We start from the raw sequence: 24,211 nt of genomic DNA, 5'->3' as shown, positions 1-24,211 counted from the left end.
TTGAATGACGGGGACGAGTCAAGGCTAATGCCAAGGTCACAGTCTGGTGAGATAGGGAAGACGGGGATCCCGTAAACAGGGAGAGGAAAGTCAGTAGGAGGAGGACAGGGTTGGGATGGGAAGATGGGCAGTTGTGTTGTGTTATTATGGTTGTACATATTTATTACTCTATTTATTTATTTATTTATTTATTTTACTTGTACATTTCTATCCTATTTATTTTATTTTGTTGGTATGTTTGGTTCTGTTCTCTGTCTCCCCCTTTTAGACTGTGAGCCCACTGTTGGGTAGGGACTGTCTCTATGTGTTGCCAATTTGTACTTCCCAAGCGCTTAGTACAGTGCTCTGCACATAGTAAGCGCTCAATAAATACGATTGATTGATTGATTGTGTTTTGGACATCTCGTGAAGTTTGAGCTATCAGCATGGCCTGCAAATAGAGGTGGCCTGAAGGCAGGAGGAAATGCGAATCTGCAGAGATGTCTGTCTGTCTCCCCCTCTAGACTGTAAGCTCATTGCGGGCAAGGGATGTGTCTGTTATATTATTATACCGTACTCTCCTAAACACTCATTAAGTGCTCTTCACACAGTAAGTACTCAATAAATGTGATCGATTGGTTGATTGAGAGAGGTCAGGGCTGGAGAAGACTGGGCTGGGAATCAGAGCAGCGTGGCTCAATGGAAAGAGCATGGGCTTTGGAGTCAGAGGTCATGGGTTCAAATCCCGGCCCCACCACTTGTCAGCTGTGTGACTTTGGGCAAGTCACTTCAATTCTCACGGCCTCAGTTACCTCATCTGTAAAATGGGGATTAAGATTGTGAGCCCACGTGGGACAACCTGATCACCTTGTATCCCCCTAGTGCTTAGAACAGTGCTTTGTACATAGTAAGCACTTAACAAATACCATTATTATTATTCACATCGAGATGGGAATTGAAGCCGTGAGAGCAAATGAGTTCTTCATGGGAGTGGGTATAATAATAATAATAATAATAATAATGATGATGGTATTTAAGTGCTTACTATGTGCAAAGCACTGTTCTAAGGGCTGGGGAGGTTAGAAGGTGTTGTCCCACAAGGGGCTCACAGTTTTAATCCCCGTTTTACAGATGAGGTAACTGAGGCCCAGAGAAGTTAATTGACTTGCCCAAAGTCACACAGCTGACAGTTGGAGTAGGATTTGAACTCATGACATCTGACTCCAAAGTCTCTTTCCATTGAGCCACGCTGCATGGAAGACTAGAATGGGCACCAGAACTGAGCCTTGAGGGACCCCCACAGTTAGGGGGTGGGAGGCAGAGGAGGAGCTTGTGAAAGCGCTTAGTACAGTGCTCTGCACACAGTAAGCGCTCAATAAATATGATTGAATGAATGAATGAAAGAGACTGAGTGGTCAGAGATAAGAGGGGAACCAGGAGAGGACAGTGTTGATGAAGCCAAGGGTAGAAGCAGCGTGGCTTAGTGGCAAGAGCCCGGGCTTGCGAGTCAGAGGTTGTGGGTTCTAATCTAGGCTCCGCCAGTGACTTTGGGCAAATCACTTAACTTCTCTGGTCCTCAGTTCCCTCGTCTGTAAAATGGGGATTAGGACTGTGAGCCCCACGTGAGACAACCTGATTACCTTGTATTTACCCCAGTGCTTAGAGCAGTACCTGGCACGTAGTATGCGCTTAACAAATACCATCATTATTATCATTATTATTATTAAAGAGTGAGTAGGACAGGGTTTGGGTTGGAAGATTCAAAGCCCTACTTCCCTTCAAAGCCCTACTGAGAGCTCACCTCCTCCAGGAGGCCTTCCCGGACTGAGCCCCCTCCTTCCTCTCCCCATGCCCCCCACCTTACCTCCTTCCCCTCCCCACAGCACCTGTATATATGTATATATGTTTGTACGTATTTATTACTCTATTATTTGTACATATTTATTCTATTTATTTTATTTTGTTAATATGTTTTGTTGTCTGTCTCCCCCTTCTAGACTGTGAGCCCGCTGTTGGGTAGGGACCATCTCTATATGTTGCCAACTTGTACTTCCCAAGAGCTTAGTACAGTGCTCTGCACACAGTAAGCGCTCAATAAATACGATTGAATGAATGAATGATAAGGCTGTTTTAGACATGGTCAGTTTGAGGTGCTGGCAGGACATCCAGGTAGAGATTATTATTTTTAATCTATTTATTATTTTAGAGATGCCCTGAAGGCAGGAAAAATACGAGATTGCAGAGAAGGAGAGGAGAATTCAGGGCTAGAGAAGTTGATTTGGGAATCATCTGCAGAGAGATGGTAGTTGAAGCCATGGAAGCGAAGGAGTTCTCCAAGGGAGTGGATGTTGATGGAAAAGAGAAGGGGCCCCCGAACTGATCCTTGAGGGCCGCCCATAGTTAGAGGGTGGGAGGCCCAAGAGGAGCCTGCAAAAGACACTGGAGATCGAACGGCCAGAGAGATAGCAGAACTAGGAGAGGACAGTCCGTGAAGCCAAGGTTGGATGATGTTTCCAGGAGATGGGAGTGATCCACAGTGTAGAAGTGATCCCCTTCCTTCCTCTCCCCCTCGTCCCCCTCTCCATCCCCCCATCTTACCTCCTTCCCTTCCCCACAGCACCTGTATATATGTTTGTACATAGTTATTACTCTATTTATTTGTGTATTTATTTTACTTGTACATAACTATTCTATTTATTTTATTTTGTTAGTATGTTTGGTTTTGTTCCCTGTCTCCCCCTTTTAGACTGTGAGCCCACTGTTGGGTAGGGACTGTCTCTATATGTTGCCAACTTGTATTTCCCAAGTGCTTAGTACAGTGCTCTGCACACAGTGAGCGCTCAATAAATACGATTGATGATGATGATGATGATGATAGAAGGCAGCTGAGAGGTCGAGGGGGATTAGGATGGAGGGGAGGCAGTCAGATGTGGTGAGAAGAAGGTAATTGATGACCTTAATGAGATCTGATTCCATGGAGGGAAGGGGGCAGAAGCCAGATTGGAGGAGATAATAATAATAATAATGGTATTTGTTAAGCGCTTACTATGTGCAAAGCACTGTTCTAAGCACTGGGGGGATACAAGGTGATCAGGTTGTCCCACGGGGGGCTCACAGTCTTAATCCCCAGTGTACAGATTCATTCATTCATTCAATCGTATGCATTGAGCGCTTACTGTGTGCAGAACACTGTACTAAGCGCTTGGAAAGTCCAATCAATCAATCAATCGTATTTATTGAGCACTTACTGTGTGCAGAGCACTGTACTAAGCGCTTGGGAAGTCCAAGTTGGCAACATATAGAGACGGTCCCTACCCAACAGCGGGCTCACAGTCTAGAAGGGGGAGACAGACAACGAAACAAAACATATTAGCAAAATAAAATAAATAGAATAAATATGTACAAGTAAAATAAATAGAGTAATAAATATGTACAAACATATATAGAGGTGCTGTGGGGAGGGGAAGGAGGTAAGGTGGGGGGATGGGGAGGGGGAGTAGGGGGAGAGGAAGGAGGGGGCTCAGTTTGGGAAGGCCTCCTGGTGGAGGTGGGCTCTCAGTAGGGCTTTGAAGGGAAGTAGGGCTTTGAAGGGATGAGGTAACTGAGGTAACAGATCAGGAAACTGAGTGCTTGGCACATAGTAAGCGTTTAACAAATACCATCGTTATTATTAATCCCCATTTTCCAGATGAGGGAACTGAGGCACAGAGAATTGAAGTGACTTGCCCCAAATCACCCAGCTGACAAGTGGCGGAGCCGGGATTAGAACCCACGCCTTCTGACTCCCAAGCCCGGGCTCTTTCCACTGAGCCACGAACTGGAGGAGAGGAAGTGGAAACAGTGCATGTAAACAACTCGCTCAAGAAGTTTGGAGAGCAGTAGTAGGAGGGAGATGGGGCGATAACTGTAGGGAAGGCATTTTTTTGAAAGCAGTGGGGATAATCCGACATTTTCTTGAATCTACCACCATGGTTGGTTCAGTGCTTGGCACATAATTAATAATTTATGGTATTTGTTAAGTGCTTACTATCTGCCAAGCACTGTTCCAAGCGCTGGGGTAGATACAAGGTAATCAGGTTGTCCCACGTGGGGCTCACAGTCTCAATCCCCATTTTACAGATGAGATCACTGAGGCACAGAGAAGTGAAGTGACTGGCCCAAGGTCACACAGCAGACAAGGGGCAGAGCTGGGATTAGAACCCACAACCTCTGACTCCCAAGCCCATATTAAGCACTTATCAAATGTAATTGTCATTATTATTATTAATATTAATACTTCCCACAAACACTGGTTTAGGAAACCCTGGAAGATAAGAATCAAAAAGAAACGGTTAGCTAAATTTCATTGGCAGCGTGGCTCAGTGGAAAAAGCACGGGCTTTGGAGTCGGAGGTCATGGGTTCAAATCCCGGCCCTGGCAACTGTCAGCTGTGTGACTTTGGGCACGTCACTTAACTTCTCTGGGCCTCAGTTACCACATCTGTAAAATGGGGATTAAGACTGTGAGCCCCCGTGGGGCAACCTGATCACCTTGTAACCTCCCCAGCGCTTAGAACAGTGCTTTGCTTAAGTAAGTACTTAATAAGTGCTTAATAAGTGTCATTATTATTATTATTATTGGCCACTGCCTGCTTTTTAGTATTATACGTGTGCAAATTGCATGGCTGATTTTATATTAAGGAACCTTTTTAAAAATACAAGTTAAATGAACTAATTAACTTCGGTATGAATTGATATTAAATAGATTTAAAACGGAGAAGATTTGTCAGATTAGAAGGTTGAGGGTAAATGTGACACTTTTTAAAAATAAAAATGTCAAATAAGAAGTTGTAATTTTTCTCCACTTTTAAGTAGCTTGGCTGCTTGTACTGTGACAAAATGAAGCGTATTTATTTCTGAAAATCCAGAAACTAACCAGGCGTTTGTATGAATAATGAATTGTGGTCCTGTAGGAAGCTGCTATTCATCAGTTTTTGCAAACGTGTATGTTTTTTTTAACCAACGAATAGCTGCATTAATCCCCCGTTTGGTACAGGAATGTAAAATTTTTGAAAATTAGCAATGCTGGTTTTTAGAATAAGACCATATGCCCCGTCGGAGTGTGAGTACGATTGATGATGATGTCAGTGTATCGTGTTCTTCACCAAAATATTTTAACGATAATCATGAGCTTTTAACTCTAGCCTTTCAGTCTCGTTATAATTGCCAATGCTATTCAGCCCCAGAGAACAGAGATCTGGAAATGGGAGTATTGTCCTAACTGCCAGGAAGTAGGTACGGAATGTGCATTGTTCACTCTGAAATCCTTGTAACCGGTAATTAATGCTTTTGTAAAATCTGTAGAGAGGCAGGGGAGGGAGGGGAGAGAGAGAAAATGAGCTTTATCCCCTAATAAAGTGTTTGATTTGGCACAGTTGGGTAAACGGCTACTGAATCTTGCAACTTCTGTGTGGTAATTAGCTTTTCTTGAGGGCCTGCAGGGTAATATGTAATAATGGAGAGGCTGCGTTTTATTAATACCGCAAGTCTGATTTTCTTGTTGTGGATCAATAGAGGAACAGCGTGGCGGAGTACTTCCCAAGCGCTTAGTCCAGTGCTCTGCACACGGTAAGCGCTCAATAAGTACAATTGAATGAATGAATAGAGAGTCTGAAGGTCATGGGTTCTAATGCGGGCCCGCTGCTTGTCTGCTATGTTGCCAACTTGTACTTCCCAAGCGCTTAGTACAGCGCTCTGCACACAGTAGCTCAATAAATACGACTGAATGAATGAATGAATGAGTGCTATTAGACCTCGGGCAAGTTAGTTCACTTCTCTGGGCCTCAGTTACGTCATCTGTAAAATGGGGATTGAGACTGTGAGCCTCACGTGGAACAGGGACTGTGTCCAATCCCGATTTAGTTGCGTCCACCCCAGTTCTTAGTGCAGTGCCTGGCACGTAGTAAGCAATTAATAAATACAATAATAATAATAATTATTATTATTAGAGCTCAGCAGTTATACTCCAACTGCAGACAGGAGCCACAGGGCCCCCTCCCTGATTCACTGACAGAAGTGGAAGTTGGCATAGAACAATCAATCAATCGGTGGTATCCCGCCTCCGCCTATTGTCAGCTATGTGACCTTGGGCAAGTCACTTAACTTCTCTGGGCCTTTAGTTACCGCATCTGTAAAATGGGGATTAAGACTGTGAGCCCCACGTGGGACAACCTCATCACCTTGTATCCTCTCCAGTGCTTAGAACAGTGCTATGCACATAGTAAGCGCTTAACGTATGCCATCATTATTATTTATTGATTGCTAACTGTGTGTAGAGCACAGTCCTAAGCACCCAGGAGAGTACAGTACAACTGAGTTGGTAGACACATTCCCTGCCCACAGAGAGTTTAGAGTCGAAAGGAGGAGCTTTCAGGCTAGAACAATAGTTATTTGTATTTAATAATAATTGTGGTATTTGTTAAGCGCTTACTATGTGTCAGACACTGCACTGAGCACTGGAGTGGATACAAGCAAATCGGGTTGGACACAGTCCCTGTCCCGTGTGGGGCTCGCAGTCTCAATCCCCATTTTCCAGATGAGGTCACTGAGGCCCAGAGAAGCGACATGACTTGCCCAGGGTCCCGTAGAAGACAACTGGTGGAGCAGGGATTATTCAGTCATTCATTCAATCCTATTTACTGAGCACTTACTGTGTGCAGAGCACCGTACTAAGCGCTGGGGAAGTACAAATCGGCAACAGATAGAGAGGGTCCCTACCGAACAATGGGCTCACAGTCTAGAAGATTAGAACCTAGGTCCTTTGGCTCCTAGGCCCATACCTTCCTTGCTCTTCCTGTCTCTATATGTTGCCAACTTGTACTTCCCAAGCGCTTAGTACAGTGCTCTGCACACAGTAAGCGCTCAATAAATACGATTGAATGAATGAATATGTTTGTACAGATTTATTACTCTATTTATTTTACTTGTACATATCTATTCTATGTATTTTATTTTGTTAATATGTTGGGTTTTGTTCTCTGTCTCCCCCTTCTAGACTGTGAGCCCACTGTTGGGTAGGGACTGTCCCTATATGTTGCCAACTTGTACTTCCCAAGCGCTTAGTACAGTGCTCTGCACACAGTAAGCGCTCAATAAATACGATTGAATGAATGAATGAATGAATTGTAGGACTGGGGTAGGTACAAGTTAATTAGGTCAGACACAATCCCTCAATCAATCAATTAGCACTGATTGATTGAAGCAGCAGGAGAAGCAGCGTGGCTCAGTGGAAAGAGCCCGGGCTTGGGAGTCAGAGGTCATGGGTTCTAATCCCGGCTCTGCCACTTGTCAGCTGTGTGACTTTGGGCAAGTCACTTAACTTCTCTGTGCCTCAGTTCCCTCATCTGGAAAATGGGGATTAAGACTGTGAACCCCACGTGGGACAACCTTGATTACCTTATATCCTCCCCAGCGCTTAGAACAGTGCTCGGCACATAGTAAGTGCTTAATGAATACCAACATTGTTATTATTTTTTGAGCGCTTACTATGTGCAGAGCCCAGTAATAATCACTTGAGACAGTACAATGCAACAGAATTGGCAGACATTTTCCCCGCCTATAATGAATTTACAGCTAGAGGGGGAGATAGAGAAGAGAAGCAGCGTGGCTCAGTGGAAAGAGCACAGGCTTTGGAGTCAGGGGTCAGGGGTTCTAATCCTGGCGCTGCCAGTTGTCAGCTGTGTGACTTTGGGCAAGTCACTTCACTTCTCTGTGCCTCAGTTCCCTCATCTGGAAAATGGGGATTAAGATTGTGAGGCCCCCGTGGGACAACCTGATCTCCTTGTAACCTCCCCAGCGCTTCGAACAGTGCTTTGCACATGGTAAGTGCTTAATAAATGCCATTATTATTATTATAGACATGAATATAAATCAATAACCTATATTATTTAAAGATCTGTACATAAGGGCCCTGGTGTAGGGGGTGGGTGAATATCAAACTCTGAAAAGTCACAGATCCAAGTGGACAAGCCCCTGTCCCCCACGGAGCTCACGTAAGTAGGAGGGAGAACAAGTATTGATTCCCCATTTTACTGATGAGGGAACCAAGATGGAGAAGTTAAGTGATTTCCCCAGGGTCACATAGCGGGCAAGTGGTGGTGCCGGGTTTATGACCCAGATCCTCTGACTTCAGAGCCCTTGCTCTTTCCAATAGCCCGCGTTGCTTCTTTGTTCCCTTCCATCCCTCCCTTTCTCTTCCACCCACTCTCTGACTCACTCCCTCTCCCTCTGTGTCTCTCCCATTCCCTCTGCCTCTTACTATTTCTCTGTTTGTCACTGTTTTTCTGTTTGTCACTGCCCCTTTGTTCCCTCCCATCCCTCCTTTTCTCTTCCACCCACTCTCTGATTTTCTCTCTCTTTCTCTCTCATTCCCTCTGTCTCTTTCTATTTCTCTGTCTCTGTGTCCAGCTCTCTTTCTGCTTTCCAGCCTCTTTGGCCCTGCCCCTACCGTCTTTAAATTTACTGATGCCAAGAAAGAGAGAGAGCTCAGTGGGTTTTGAAATGAAGCCCAGTACATGGTCTGAGCACCAGCTAAGATCTTAGAAGTTGAGTGTTTTAATTCTGACTGTTCATTACTGTATCTCACTCAGGGATTTTTTTGGTCTTTGTTGAGCTTAAATTTGTAGAGCTGACCTCAGATCCTTTGCCCTAAGCCTCTATTTTTTAAAAAATTTTGTCAGTCTAAGGGCAGAAAGGCAACCCCAGTGCCCAATTTCTAGTTTGAGTGCTGTAAAAATCTTTGCGTTAGGGAACGGCGCTAGTGAATAGAGCACAGGCCTGGGAGAAAGAAGGTAATGGATTCTAATCCAGGCTCCTCCACTTGTCTGCTGTGGGACCTTGGCCAAGTCACCTCACTTCTCTGGGCCTCAGTTCCGTAAAATGGAGATTGAGATTATGAGCCCCACGTGGGACAGGTACTGTGTCCAACCCAATTTCCTTGTAGCCTCCCCAGCGCTTAGCATAAAGTGCTTAACAAATACTACAATTATTATTATTATATGATTATTATTACCAGTACTATTGTGTTGAACTCTTAATGCTTAGGATAGTGCCCTGCACAAAGTACTCAATAAATACTACTGATTGATTAAAAATATAAAATTCTGCAGATTCAGAATGTACATTTAAAACCCCTTAAGAGTTTTTTTAAGGCATCAGTGAATGTTATTGAGCATTTACTAGATGCAGAACACTATACTGAAAGACTTAGAAGTCATGATTCCTGCCCTCAAGGAGCCTCTACAATCAACATTACAGATAAGAAAAAGCAAACAGAAGGATCATCTTCTAAAACTTTTAACTGAAAATTGCTATAGAGGCTAAAGAAAAAAGAATTAGTCTGAAAATATATCTTGTAAAGGAACTGGGTAAAGGAGAGACTTCATAAAATGTATTTTGCTGTGATAATAACAATGACACAACTTCCTTAATGAAAAGGAATTTTATGTTCTGGAGAATGCTTTCATTTATTATTATGTTTATCTATTGTCAGCCCAACAGACGCCTCTGAGCTTACCCAGACAAGATTCTCATAACATAGGCTAGTCTCCCCTTGAATAGTTGCTTTGAAGTTTATGGTTTAAGAAATGCATCATTTTACAAGCTCTGAGCTCATTGGAAAAGAGGTGTTATGTACATCTAGTAAAGAATAATGAGCCTTGTTCTCTTCTGCCTCCGGAGATGCAGCATGGCCTAGTGAAAGAACAGGAGCTTGGGAGTCAGAGGACCTGGCTCCGTCACTTGCCTGCTGTGTGACCTTGGACAAGTCACTTAACTTCTCTGTGCCTCAGTTATCCCACCCTCTGGAAAGTGGTGATTAAGACTGTGTGGGACAGGGACTTTGAACAATACTTTGCACACAGTAAGCGCTCAAAAAATACGATTGAATGAATGATCTTGTATCTACCCCAGTGCTTAGTACTGCTCTGGCACACAGTAAGTGCTTAACAAATACCATTAAAAAAAACCCAACAAAAGCAAAAACCAAACAAACAAACAAAAAATCTCACTTCTGGAGCTGCAGAGTTAAAGGGAAAACTCCACCTCCACATCATCATCATGTTCAGCCCCATTTTTTTGTGTGTTTATGGTATTTGTTAAGCTCTTACTATGTGCCAGGCCTTATACTGAGCTCTGGGATAGATACAAGCTAATAACAATAACAATAATAATAATAATAATGGTACTTAAGTGCTTACTATGTGCCAAGCACTGTTCTCAGCACTGGGATAGAATACAAGTTAATCAAAATGGTCACAGTCCCTGTCCCAAATGGGGCTCACAGTCTTAATACTCATTTTAAAGATTAGGGAACTGAGGTCCAGAGAAATTAAGTGACTTGCCCAAGGTCACACAGCAGACGTGGCAGAGCCAGGATTAGAACCCAGGTCCCTTTGACTTTCAGGCCTGTGCTCTGTCCACTGAGCCATGCTGCTTCTCTAACTGTGTTGGACACAGTCCATGGCCTACATGGGGCTCACAGTATTAAATCCCATTTTACAGATGAGGTAACTGAGGCAAAGAGAAGGGAAGTGACTTGCCCAATTTAAGCCCCATTTAAGAAGAGTTGCCTGTCTGGAAGATGATGTATTCTGTGGTCACTAGCAGTGCAGCTTATGAATATCTCTCAAAAACGTGTAAATTCCCTAAGGTCAGGTGTCAGGTCTCCTTACAGAATCGTTCTCTTCCAAGTGCTTAGTACAGCAGTCTGCACAGAGTGAGGGTTCGATAAATATCATTGATTGTTTTGTAAAGCCAAATGCTGTTCTAAGAACTGCGATAGATCCAAAATAATTAGGGCAGGCACAATCATAGCCTAAGAAGGCGGGAGACGAACAGAAATAACAAAAATAAGCTAATACTATAAGTGTTTAAATATAGAAAGGAAGAGCAAGCAAGCTTTTCCTCATGATGGTAATGGTGAGTACGAGTCCGATGGCTCGGGCCTTGATTTGAACATTCTCCTATTCCCTTTCAGTACACCATACACCGAATTCCCAGAAGTCGTGAGGTTCAGCAGTCCTGGGCCTCTTCCATCCTGACGACCCTGTACGCCACGTTTTACTCCCTGCCTCTGATTTTCCAGCTCCAGCCAGATCTGGTAAGACCGCGTACACGGTAATCCAAAATGTTTCACTTCAAAGGCTTTTCTACCAGAAAATATATATGCTGTAAGTCGGAAACAGGGAAGAGCATTCATGTTGGCTCAATGTTTTTTGAATGAATATGATTTATTATTATTATTGCATTTGTTAAGCACTTACTATGTGCCAAGCACTGTTCTAAGCCCTGGGGTAGATACAGGGTAATCAGGTTGTCCCACTTGGGGCTCCCACTTTTAATCCCCATTTTACAATGAGGTAGCTGAGGCACGAAGTTACGTGACTTTTAATCCTCATTTTACAAATGAGGTAACTGAGGCCCAGAGAAGTTAAGTGACTTGCCCAAGGTCACACAACAGAAAGGGGCGGAGCCGGGTTTAGAACCATGTCCTCTGACTCTGTGACTTTGGGCAGGTCACTTCACTTCTCTGGGCCTCGGTTCCCTCATCAGGGAAATGGGGATGAAGACTGAGCCCCCCGTGGGATAGCCTCATCACCTTGTAGCCACCCCAGTGCTCGGAACAGTGCTTTGCACATAGTAGGTGCTTGGCAAGTACCATTATTATTATTATTATTATTACAGTGCTCTGCACACAGTAAGAGCTCAATAAATGCGATCGAGTGAATATCTAAGTGAGCAGATTCTTCAAAATCCCCAAGTGGAGCCTAGGAAACGGAGTGTTACCAGTGATCTCTATGTGTTGCCAACTTGTACTTCCCAAGTGCTTAGTACAGTGCTCTGCACACGGTAAGCGCTCAATAAATACGATTGATGATGATGATGATGATTGATTGAATGAATGAATGAATGAATGACTCCCAAGCCCATGCTCTTCGCACTAAGCCACGCTGTTTCTCTGCCAAAAGATTTGCCACAAGAACACTGGAAATATGACTTCACTTACCTGTCCAGGCAGGAAACTTAAATTTTCCTTTTTACATTGTCATTTGTCGATAGACAAGTCAGGACGCCACAGGTTTGACTGAATCTTGATTGAGGGTGTCCGTTTGCCTTATTTCTGGTTGGTGAATTATCGAACTTTTCGAATTATCGAACTCCTGACCATTGGCTTTAAGGCACTCCGCCAGCCCTCTTCCTCTAACATATCCACTCTCTTCGCATCTCACAAACTAAGCTACTCTCCGTGCCTGGTTGTCACTGATTTCCTGCTCCCATCTTTCCCCTTGTCTGGAGACTGTGAGCCCGTTGTGGGCAGGGATTGTCTCTATTTGTTGCTGAATTGTACTTTCCAAGCGCTTAGGACAGTGCTCTGCACACGGTAAGCACTCAGTAAATATGGTTGAATGAATGAACTCTTTCCCTCTTCAAGTCTCGCAAATCACAGTTCTCCCCATCCTCAAAGCCCTCCTGAAATCACATCTTTTAGACTGTGAGCCCACTGTTGGGTAGGTACTGTCTCTATATGTTGCCAACTTGTACTTCCCAAGCGCTTAGTACAGTGCTCTGCACACAGTAAGTGCTCAATAAATACGATTGATTGATCTCTTCCAGGAAGCCTTCCCTGATTAAATGTCTAAATCCCCCCCCGGCTATATCTCCCAATTGCAACTTTCCACTTCTGTGCCACCTGGATTATTTGGGTATTCACAAAGTCATGTAGCATTATGTGCCTATCTTCCATACCCTTAGGTCATACTAACTGTGTCCATATCCACATCTTCCTCCGTTATCCTGTCTTTAAATTATTTGTGGAACATCTCGCCACGCAAGTTGTCTGACACCCCCGCCCCCCACGCCCCGAACTTTTCAGATGATTTCTTTTTGAGGCCGTGAAACGTAAGAAGAAAGCTAGAAACCCTAAATTCACATTTACAGGGCTACTGGAAAGCCCTTTAAAAACTGATATTCATTTCAACCTTTCCAAAGGATAAGAAAACATTGGAAGGGGGATGATGCAATGTGCATATTAAACCGGGCTGATCAAAAGGCAATGTTATATTCAGGAAAATTTTGTAGCTAAAAATAGTATGCAAGCAAGGGGTGGATTCATTCATTCATTCAATTTTATTGAACGCTTACTGTGTGCAGAGCACTGTACTAAGCGCTTCGTAAGAGGTGTGCAGTACACTTGTTATGAAATAATTTTCCAAATGAGAAATTCAGTATCAGAGTGATTTTTTTCCAAAGTAATATTAATATTAATCATATTGGTATTTGTTAAGCGCTTACTATGTGCCAAGCACTGTTCTAAGCGCTAGGGTAAATACAAGGTAATCAGGTTGTCCCACCTGGGGCTCACAGTATTAATCCTCATTTTACAGAAGAGGTAACTGAAGCATAGAGAAGTTAAGTGACTGGCCCAAAGTCACACAGCTGATAAATGGCAGAGGCAGGATTAGAACCCGTGACATCTGACTCCCAAGCCTGGGCTCTTTCCACTAAGCCACACTGAGTAGGCTAGATATTGTACTGCCTAAGTGGAGTGGAGAGTGTGATTTGCCTGTTCATTCCTCAGTGATCTTACTAACAATTTTTAGATCGCCTTTTGAACTTAAAGGAAACTGCGTGATACATTTGCATTTGAATTGTCCAGATTTCCTATCTTCACCTCCCTGACTACTTACAGCAGAGATATACAAGTTTTTTCAAGAATGACTAGAAGTCCATATGTGTGGATATGGACTTCTGCAGCAATGCTTTTATTGATAACCAGACCACGGTGACCTCCCTGCCTCTTGTCTCTCCCTACTTCAGTCCATACTTCACTTTGCTGCCCGGATCATTTTTCTCAAAAACGTATCCATCCATATCGCCCAGTTCTTTAAGAACCTCTAGTGGTTGCCCATCTACCTCCACATCAAAAAGCAGCATGGCATAGTGGAAAGAGCACGGGTTTAGAAGTCAGAGGCCGTGGGTTCTAATTCCGCTTCTGCCGCTTGTCTGCTGTGTGGCCTTGGGCAAGTCGTTTCACTTCTCTGGGCCTCAGTTACCTCATCTGTAAAATGGGGATTACAAGTGTGAGCCCCATGTGGGACAACCTGATTACCCTGTGTCTATCCCAGCTCTTAGAACATTGCTTGGCACATAGTAAGCACTTAACAGTCTTCTAGACTGTGAGCCCGCTGTTGGGTAGGGACCGTCCCTATATATTGCAAACTAGTGCTTAGTCCAGTGCTCTGCACACAGTAAGCGCTTAATAAATACGATTGAATGAATGAATGAACAAATGCCATTATTATCGCATTGTAACCGCCCCAGCGCTTAGAACAGTGCTTTGCACATAGTAATCGCTTAATAAATGCCATTATAAAAAAAAAACTCCTTGCCATTGACTTTAAAGCACTCAACCGCCTTGCCCCCTTCTATCTTACGTCACTGATCTCCCAGCCCACACACTTCACTCTTTCAACGTCCTTCTACTCACTATGCTTTGATCTCGTCTATCTCACCCCTAGCCCCTTGCCCACATCCTCCCTCTGGCCTGGAGCCCCCTACCCCAGGCTGTAAGCTTGTTGTGGGCAGGAACGTATCTGTTTATTGTTATAGCATACTCTCCCGAGCGCTTAGTACAGTGCCCTGCCCACAATAAGCGCTCAATAAATACGATTGACTGTCATATTGACAGACCACCATTCTGCCCACCTTCAAAGCCTTATTAAAACCCTCCTCCTCTAAGAGGCCTTCCCCGACTAAGCCCTCATTTCCCCTACTGCTTCTCCCTTCGGCATCAACTCTACGCTTAGATCTTTTACCCTTTAAACACCCGATATTCACCCCTGCCTCAGCCCCACAGCTCTTATAATAATAATAATAATGATGGCATTTGTTAAGCGCTTACCATGGGCAAAGCACTGTTCTAGGTGCTGGAGGGGGATACAAGGTGATCAGGTTGTCCCACGGGGGGAAATCAAGAGCTTAGTCTGGGAAGGCCTCTTGGAGGAGATGTGATTTGAGGAGGGTTTTGAAGGTGGGGAAAATGGTAGTCTGTTGCCAGTCAAGTGGGAGGAAGTTCCAGGGCCGAAGGAGGAGATGGGCAAGAGGTTGATGGTGAGATAGATAGACTGGTGGTGAGGTTGGTACTATTTATTCATTCACTCATTCAATCGTATTTATTGAGCACTTACTGTGTGCAGAGCACTGTACTAAGTGCTTGGGAAGTACAAGTTGGCAACATATAGAGACTGTCCCTACCCAACAGCGGGGTCACAGTCTAGAAGGGGGAGACAGACAACAAAACAACACATATTAACAAAATAAAATAAATAGAATAGTAAATATGTACAAGAAAATAGAGTAATAAATCTGTACAAACATATATACAGGTGCTGTGGGGAGGGGAAGGAGGTAGGGCGGGGGGATGGGGAGGGGGAGAGGAAGGAGGGGGCTCAGTGTGGGAAGACCTCCTGGAGGAGGTGAGCTCTCAGTAGGGCTTTGAAGGGAGGAAGAGAGCTAGCTTGGCGGATGGGCAGAGGGAGGGCATTCCGGGCCAGGGGGAGGACGTGGGGCGGGGGTCGATGGCGGGACAGGCGAGAATGAGGCCCAGTGAGGAGGTTAGCTGCAGAAGAGCAGAGGGTGCGGGCTGGGCTGGAGAAGGAAAGAAGAGAAGTGAGGTAGGAGGGGGCGAGGGGATGGCCAGCCTTGAAGCCGAGAGTGAGGAGTTTTTGCCTGATGCGTAGGTTGATTGGTAGCCACTGGGGATTTTTGAGGAGAGGAGGGGAGTAACATGCCCAGAGCTTACTATGTGCCAAGCACTGTTCTGAGCGCTAGGGTAGATACAAGGTAATCAGTTTGTCCCAGGTGGGGCTCACAGTCTTCATCCCCATTTTATAGATGAGAAAATTGAGGCACAGAGAAGTTAAGTGATTTGCCTAAAGTCTCACAACTGACAAGTGACGGAGCTGGGAATCGAACACATGTGTCAAGCACTGTCCTAAGTGCCGGGACAGATATGATTCAACCATGGGGTTCCCAGTCTAAGTATTGAATCCCTATTTTATGGTTGAAACTGAGGCATAGAGTGACTTGCCCAGGGTTACACCGCAGGCTAGTGGCAGAGGCAGGATTAGAACCCAGGTCCTCGGATTCCTAGGCCTGTGCTTTTCCCACCAGGCCACACTGAAATTGCCCAAGCGCCTCTAGGACATTCACTACATCAAATACTTTTGATTGACTGATTAATTAATTGTTCATTTTTTCAATTCTCTAGCGTGAATAGAGACACCCACCTCCCTCTCAGGTTTATTTTATTAAATAAGAGAATCACTAATAGGTCACCAATCCTCCCAGAATGTGAAATGGGAGTTAGTTACACAATTTGGATTTACGTTCACTTGCGTCACTTTCCAAGGGCCCAGCTAATTCATTCATCCATTCAAATCGTATTTATCGTGCACTTACTGTGTGCAGAGCACTGTACTAAGCACTTGGAAAGTACAATTCAGCAATCCTGTCACTAGCCTCCACTTCCAGCGTAATGGAGTTATAAAGGGAAGAAAAGTAAAATGAGAGGGTTGAGTAGGGTGGGGGTTATTGAGGATGCTAATCACTTACACGTGACCTTGGGCAAGTCACTTAACTTCTCTGGGCCTCAGTTCCCTCATCTTTAAAATGGGGATGAAGACTGTGAGCCCCCTGTGGGACAACCTGATCACCTCGTATTCCCCCGCAGCGCTTTGAACAGTGCTTTGCACATAGTAAGCGCTTAACAAACACCATCATTGGTATTACATTTGAAATAAGAAAATGTCCTGGATATTTTCTTACTTGGCTGATCATTCAGTTCAAAAAAGAGGAGTATTACCGCTTTCTAAGTAAGACCATTAATGAAAACAGAAGTGAATCATTATTGGAGTAATGCCAATATTGCAGATTTGTCATGAATGAAATTAACCAGAAAACCTAATTGCGCTTAGAAATTTGATAGCAAGAAAAACTGCTTGAGAAGCAATTGAATATTTTGTGTTTCAATTGCATGGGTTTTTTTTCAGCAATGTAATAAATATACTGTAGAATTTTGAAGAGGGATCCTGTGGTCAGTCTACTGAGTATTTGATGGGGCATTGTACTTCCCAAGCGCTTAGTACAGTGCTCTGCACACAGTAAGCGCTCAATAAATACGATTGATGATGATTGGCAATAGTGGAGTTATTTTGCTGCAGTTAATCCTCAGAAGAAAGGTGTTTCTGAGACATTAATTGTTTTTGTTGTGGGGGTAGAGAGTGGGGCAAAAGCTAATCCTGCGTAATGCTATCAGGTTGTGATCTATAGAAGTGGTTGCATCTTTCGGAAGATCAGTAAGCATTTTTGCTGTTCAGTAATCCTGATATTTTGACGCAGATTGTGTTTTTAAAGGTAACCTGGGTCTCTACAGATGAAAGTCCAAAGTTCACGAGCATATGGAATACTCTTTGAGGAGGAAGCGTACTGGGAATCGGAATGCCTGCTGTTGCCAAAAGAATGTAGACATGTAGCATATGAGACAACTGTTCATATACATGTATATATAGCTGTCTTTGGGTGAAAGTGTGCTTAGTGGATCATGACTCTCCACATTTTTGGCATGGAACCAGGCCTAGTAGATTACAAGACTTTGAAGGGGTGGAACAGATGCCGGAATGGAGGTTGATCTATTTGTCTCAAACTCCCGACACACAATTCAGCTCCTCAGTATTAAAAGCCAGGACACTGAGCAAAAGTATTGGTTCCAGGCAAAAATGACATGTTTGGAATCCCACAACCCTGCCTACTGCCAAGTTTCTCACTGTGGGCAAATATTTTCCACCGCAGTTGAATCGAGGTGTTTAGTCAGTTTTAGGCAGTTTTACGGGGGATGGAACAATCAGTAAAATACCCAGCTCGCCTATAACACAGTCAGTCAATCCATGGTATTTATTGAGGGTTTATTATTAGGTGCAGAGCACTGAACTAAGCGCTTGGCTCTGTACTAAACACACAAAGGCTAATAATAATAATAATGATAATTGTGGTTTTAGTGAAGCGCTTTCTATGTGCCGAGCACTGTTTGAAGCACTGGAGTAGATACAAGCTAACTAGGTTGTCCCATGTGGGGCTCAGAACCTTCATCCCCATTTTCCAGATGAGGTAACTGAGGCCCAGAGAAGTGAAGTGGCTTGCCCAAGGTAACACGATGGACAAGTGGCAGAGCCAGAATTGGAACGCAGGTTCTTCTGTCTCCCAGGGCTGTGCTCTATCCACTAGGCCACCCTGCTTCTCTACACTCTTTCAGACTGTGAGCCCACTGTTGGGTAGGGACCGTCTCTATATGTTGCCAACTTGTACTTCCCAAGCGCTTAGTACAGTGCTCTGCACACAGTAAGCGCTCAATAAATACGATTGATTAATTGATTTCAGAATCTTGCTTAAGAGAATTCACATTGCAGTTCTCACCCTTGTCTCATGCTACATGCCTGCTCACAGCCACATGTGGGCTGACTCCAGGCAGTAATGGTTTGGAAGAATCATCTCTAATTCTTCTTTTACGTCTCTCCCAAAGTCATTGTGAAACAATAATAATGATGGTATTTGTTAAGCGCTTACTATGTTCCAGGCACCCAACTAGGCGCTGGAGTGGGACTTGTACTTCCCAAGCACTTAGTACAGTGCTCTGCACACAGTAAACGCTCAATAAATACGATTGAATGAATGAATACAAGCAAATTGAGTTGGACATAGTCCCTGTCCCACATGGGGCTCACAGTCTTAATTCCCATTTACAGATGAGGTAACTGAGGTACAGAGAAGTGGTGAGTGACTATCCATTAGTATTTCTCCATTTTAGAGATTATGAGAGTCTAAAATTGCCATATTGTAGTAGAAAAACTCAGCATACCCACTACCAGGGCTTGAAAATTATGTGGCCAGGTAACTGGTGACTACTAAATATTATGGGTTTAACAACTAGACCGTGAGAATTTCTAGAATCTTATTTCCTTGTGCTTTGCTTTAGTAGCGCAGAAAGTAGTGCAAAGACTGTTTTTGGTCTGCTAAGAGCACTCCATAGCAGAAAGTAGACTTTTGACAGGTAAAAAGCATAAGCTTCCTCCCTGTCCGGGCACAGGGAGTTAAATCAATCAATCAATCAATTGTATATATTGAGGGCTTACTGTGTGCAGAGCACTGTACTAAGCGCTTGGGAAGTACAAGTTGGCAACGTATAGAGACGGTCCCTACCCAAGAGTGGGCTCACAGCCTAGAAGTTAAAGGTTTTCTCGCTGTTAACATTATCATCAGCTCAGCCGGGCCGCCTCCTCTTCTCAGCAGCCCACAAAGCAGGTCAGTCATGAATTGAGCCGGACTTAGAGTCTTTCAGGATCATGAAGAGGAGACTCCCCAGGCCCCTCACCCTGGCCCTTTCTCCCGGAACACGTTCCCTTGTCAGCTAGCAATCTATCACCTCCCGAGCCTCCGTACGATAAAATGCCCCGGAGAGCTGGGATCCAGAATAGGAATCTGCCAGCCTCGGCACCCAAAAGCGGAGGGGTTTTTTTTGGGAGAAGTGAGGCCAGCTGGATTTGAGCCCCGGGGACAGCTGAAGTGGTCGTGGCAGCAGCTGCTACTTCAGCCTGGGGTGTGATGGGCCTGCCCAGGCCTGGAGAGGAATTTCTGGTCCGGCTGGAAGCGCATCATTTGGCCACACCTGAGTCTGGCCCCCCTCATGGCATGGGCCGACCATTTTGGTGCGGTCTAGCCGCTGCAGCTGTCCGTGCACAATTGTTTTTAACTTTGGTCTCTGGCCTTATTCTATCTCTGGTTATAATTAAATGAATCCCCCATGAAAATGTAAGTAAAACAAGCAAACCACCTTTAATTGCAGGGAAGCAAAAGTTAAGCTCCAGGAGCTCAGTGGGTAACAAATTAGAAAGAAACGGACCATTTGAAGCTAATAATCTGCTTGCGTTCCTGATTCTTAAACTGGCTTGATTCACCATGACAGATTTAGATATATTTATGACATTTTACACCCATGCTTTATATGAAAGGAGATCATTATTGCACTTAGTCAGATTTTTCCATGTTCCATACCCCGTTTGAGCTGTGAAATGTAGCCATTTATCAAGTTGCTGAGAAGGATAATAGGTTATTGTCCTTAACTAGGGCACTGTGATTTTTTTTTTTTTAGATGTTTTCTGTGGTAAACCACAAAATCTGTGGTTATCACCATTTATGTAGTCTATTTTTTTTCCTAGTCTTTTGATTGGCATGTGTTTTTAACATTAAGAAGAGTCAATTAATTTCTTGTTGTTGAGCCAAACTCCTGTTACAGAACCTTTCCTTATTTCCCCTCTAAGTGAACTGGTTTTCTCCTGCTCTGTAATGACCTTCATCTGGTATTGCACTCTCTCCCCATCAAAAATCTTTTTGTGAATACAAAGGAAAGCTGTGTGGACAAAGAAAGATCAGCTGTATCAAGATGCCTTTTTATAAGAGGAACCAAGTTAGGGAAAAGTTGCCCCAAGTCAAGTCAGTAGGGCCAAATTAAGGCTTCATAGCTCCCAGTTTTTCCAAGATGAAGGAAATCATTCTGGGAACGCGTATATGGGTCCTACTTCTCCATTAACCCCCTTATATCAATCAATCAATTGAGCAGTTACTGTATTAAGAGCTTGGGAGAGTAAAGCACAACAATACAACAGACACATTCTCTGCCCACAGTGAACTTAGAGTCTAGAGGGGAAGAAAGTAAATTACAGATATGTACATAAGTGCTGTGGAGGTGAATAAAGGGAGTAAGTCAGGGCTATGCAGAAGGGAAGGAGAGGGCTTGGTGGAGCCGTGCCTTCAATAAGGCTTTGAAGGTGGAGAGAGTGATTGTCTGTCAGATATTTATTAAAATAATCTAGATGACTCCCACTTCTCTTTGCTGAGCTCACCATTCGTTTTGTTACCCTTTCGAATGAGGAGAAGCATCCCAATGCTTGCACAACGTAGAAAATCCGATGATTACAAACGACTCAGGTGATGGTTTCGGGTTTAGTGCTGATAAAACTGCCTTCTCCAGCTGCAACAGTGAAAATACCAGCTGTGTCAGTGAAATGTTGGCTGTAGGACAATCCGGTTGGAGGATACACCCACCATTGAACTGGGGGATTTCACTTAACCTTTGTCATTTCTTTTTCACTCTTTGAATTAGTGGCTTGTTCCAAACCACGTCGCATTGAAAGTTACTATACCGTCAATGGTGGGTAATAGCTTTTTGTTCCTCACTATTTCTGAGGGAATTTTAGTAGTTAGAAAATGACTCCTTTCCTTTCTAATTCTGTTCCTTTTTCATTTGGCAAACCCAAGCACTTTCCCCGCTACACAAGCCAACACGATTTTGTCTACTGTTTTGTTCTTTGTTTTGTTGCCGCCTGCATCACTGCTAGGGGTGTCAGTGTTCCAGCTCAGTTCAGTCTTTTAAGTCCAATCTCTTGCAGGCAAACAGGGAAACAGAAAGTTTGCAGCTGGTGCTAATGCAATAAAGTATAACAGATCCAACAATCCTATATGGAGTTGGGGCCGTTCTGTGGAACTCTTTTTTCGGATATGTAAAACTGTGTGTTTGCGTATTAGAATCTAAAGAGCAGGCCCTTAGGCCACAATCAAGGAAGTTACTGTACTCTCGAGAAGAAGCTATTAGAGCAAGGATGGGAAATTGCAAGGAGGTTGGAAATGAAGTGAAAGCCTGCCGAGGCATATGTGGACAGTGTCCAGAAGAAGGTGATTAGGACCTGTAGAAGAATTTGTTTAGAGAGAGATTCCAAACTTAGAAATGACTCTTTCCAGGACTGAGCTGGGGAGAAAAATGGGGTAAACAGAACCCTAATAACTTTTTTCGTATGACATTGGTTAGGTGCTTACTCTGTACCAGGCACTGTACTAGGCGTTGGGGAAGATACAAGGTAATCAGGTTGGACACAGTCTTAGTGGAAAGAGCACAGGCTTGGGAGTCAGAGGTCATGGGTTCTAATCCCAGCTCCGCCACTTGTCAGCTGTGTGACTTTGGGCAAGTCACTTAACTTCTCTGTGCCTCAGTTACCTCACCTGTAAAATGGGGATTGAGACCGTGAGCCCCACGTGGGGCAACCTGATTACCTTGTATCTACCCCAGCGCTTAGAACAGTGGTTGGCACATAGTAAGTGCTTAACAAATGCCATTATTATTATTATTATTATTATTATTATTATTATTATTAATACCCATGAGGTAACTGAGGCACAGAGAAGTTAAGGAACTTGTCTAATGTCACACAGCAGACAAGTGGGATAGCTGGGGTTAGAACCCAGGTCCTTCTGACTCCAGTCCTGTGCTCTATCCACTAGGGCACACTGCTTCCTAGCTTCCTAACTGCTTCCTACTTATGGCTAACTGGATCTTAGACAATTACATTCAATTATTCTCCCCCTTCTTCAAAGTCGTATTGAAGGCACATCTCCTCCAAGAGGCCTTCTCTGACTAAGCTCTCCTTTCCTCTTCTCCCACTCCCTTCTGCATCACCCTGACTTGCTCCCTTTATTCTTCCCCCTACCAGCCACACAGCACAGATATGTAATTCATCCATTTATTTCTTTATATTAATGTCTGTCTCCCCCTCTAGAATTTAGGTTCATTGTGGGCAGGGATTGTGTCTGTTTATTGTTATAATGTATTCTCTCAAGTGCTTAGTACAGTGCTCTGCACACAGAAAGAGCTCAATAAATGCGATTGAATGAATGAATGAATGAATCTTAGCCACTCTCAGAATTCATTTCGGGGATGAGTTGGTAAGCATTTTGTTCCCTCTACATGGTGGCTTTAGTTTCATTGCTAAATGTGTTGAATGAAACCCCACGTCAAGGCATAATGAGGACAGAGAGAGAAGCAAAAACAGTTGAAGAATGGGTTAAAAAATAAAAACTACTCCCTGGGGGGAATTGGCCACCATGACACTGAGAAAAAGAAAAGCCGTGGTCCAAAGGATATTAAGATAATAATAATGATGATGGTATTTGTTAAGTGCTTACTATGTGCAAAGCACTGTTCTAAGCGCTGGGGGGGATACAAGGTGATTAGGTTGTCCCATGTGGGGCTCACAGTCTTCATCCCCATTTTACAGATGAGGTAACTGAGGCACAGAGGAGTTAAGTGGCTTGCCCAGGGTCACACAGCTGACAAGTGGCAGACCTGGGATTTGAACCCATGACCTCTGACTCCCAAGACCATGCTCTTTCCACTGAGCCATGCTTCTTTTCAACATTAAGATGGATATAGACTGCTGGTGAAATAATCACAATCTCTAGTATCACTTCCAGCAAGCTCAGGAACCCGGTTAAGTTCTCAATTTTTAAGAGGGTCTTTGTACAATATTGCTAGCAATATCCTCTGTTTGGCAGTTGGATTCTACTGTCCTGGGGGGGTGACCAGGCTAATCAATCAATCAATCAATCGTATTTATTGAGCACTTACTGTGTGCAGAGCACTGTACTAAGCGTTTGGGAAGTACAAGTTGGCAACATATAGAGACGGTCCTGAACATAACATGAAAAATGCCTTTACTGAGTTAGACAGTGGTCTAATCTGCCTTATGTTAAGTGTCTGGCTTTGACAAAGGATGTTTAGATGCATTTATTGAGCGCTTACTGGATGCAGAGCACTGTACTAAAGGCTTGGGAGAGGACAGATTACAGCCTAGAGGTGGGTAATAATAATAATAATAATAATAATAGTAGTAGTATTTGTTAAGCGCTTACTATGGGCCAAGCAGTGTTCAAAGTGCTGGGGTAGATACAAGGTAATCAGGTTGTCTCACGTGGGGCTCACAGCCTTCATCCCCATTTTACAGATGAGGGAACTGAGGCACAGAGAAGTTAAGTGACTTGACCAAAGTCATACAGCTGACAATTGGCCGAGGTGGAATTAGAACCCACAACTTGTGACTCTCAAGCCCATGTTCTTTCCACTAAACCACACTGCTTCTCATTAATATAAATACGGGTATGTGCATAAGTGCTGTGGGGCTGAGGGAGAGGGAGGATGAATGGGATGGTTGCTCCTCCTTGAAATTCATTCTAAATTAATAATAATAATAATAATAATAATGATGGTCTTTGTTAAGTACTTACTATGTGCCAAGCACTGTTCTAAGTGCTGGAGT

General features: G+C 43.9%; 1 protein-coding gene across 1 annotated transcript in view; it reads left to right on the top strand.

Moving 5' to 3' along the window:
• ALG14 (ALG14 UDP-N-acetylglucosaminyltransferase subunit) overlaps positions 1 to 24,211 on the top strand; it is a 135,552-nt gene that overhangs the window by 54,271 nt on the left and 57,070 nt on the right. The window contains exon 6 of the mRNA XM_038745620.1: positions 10,993 to 11,115. Coding sequence (XP_038601548.1) covers positions 10,993 to 11,115 — 123 coding nt within the window. The remainder of the gene's footprint in view (positions 1 to 10,992; positions 11,116 to 24,211) is intronic.

This window comes from Tachyglossus aculeatus, chromosome 4 (assembly GCF_015852505.1).
Source record: "Tachyglossus aculeatus isolate mTacAcu1 chromosome 4, mTacAcu1.pri, whole genome shotgun sequence".
NCBI classification, from domain to species: domain Eukaryota; kingdom Metazoa; phylum Chordata; class Mammalia; order Monotremata; family Tachyglossidae; genus Tachyglossus; species Tachyglossus aculeatus.
This window is presented reverse-complemented; position numbering and strand designations above follow the sequence as displayed.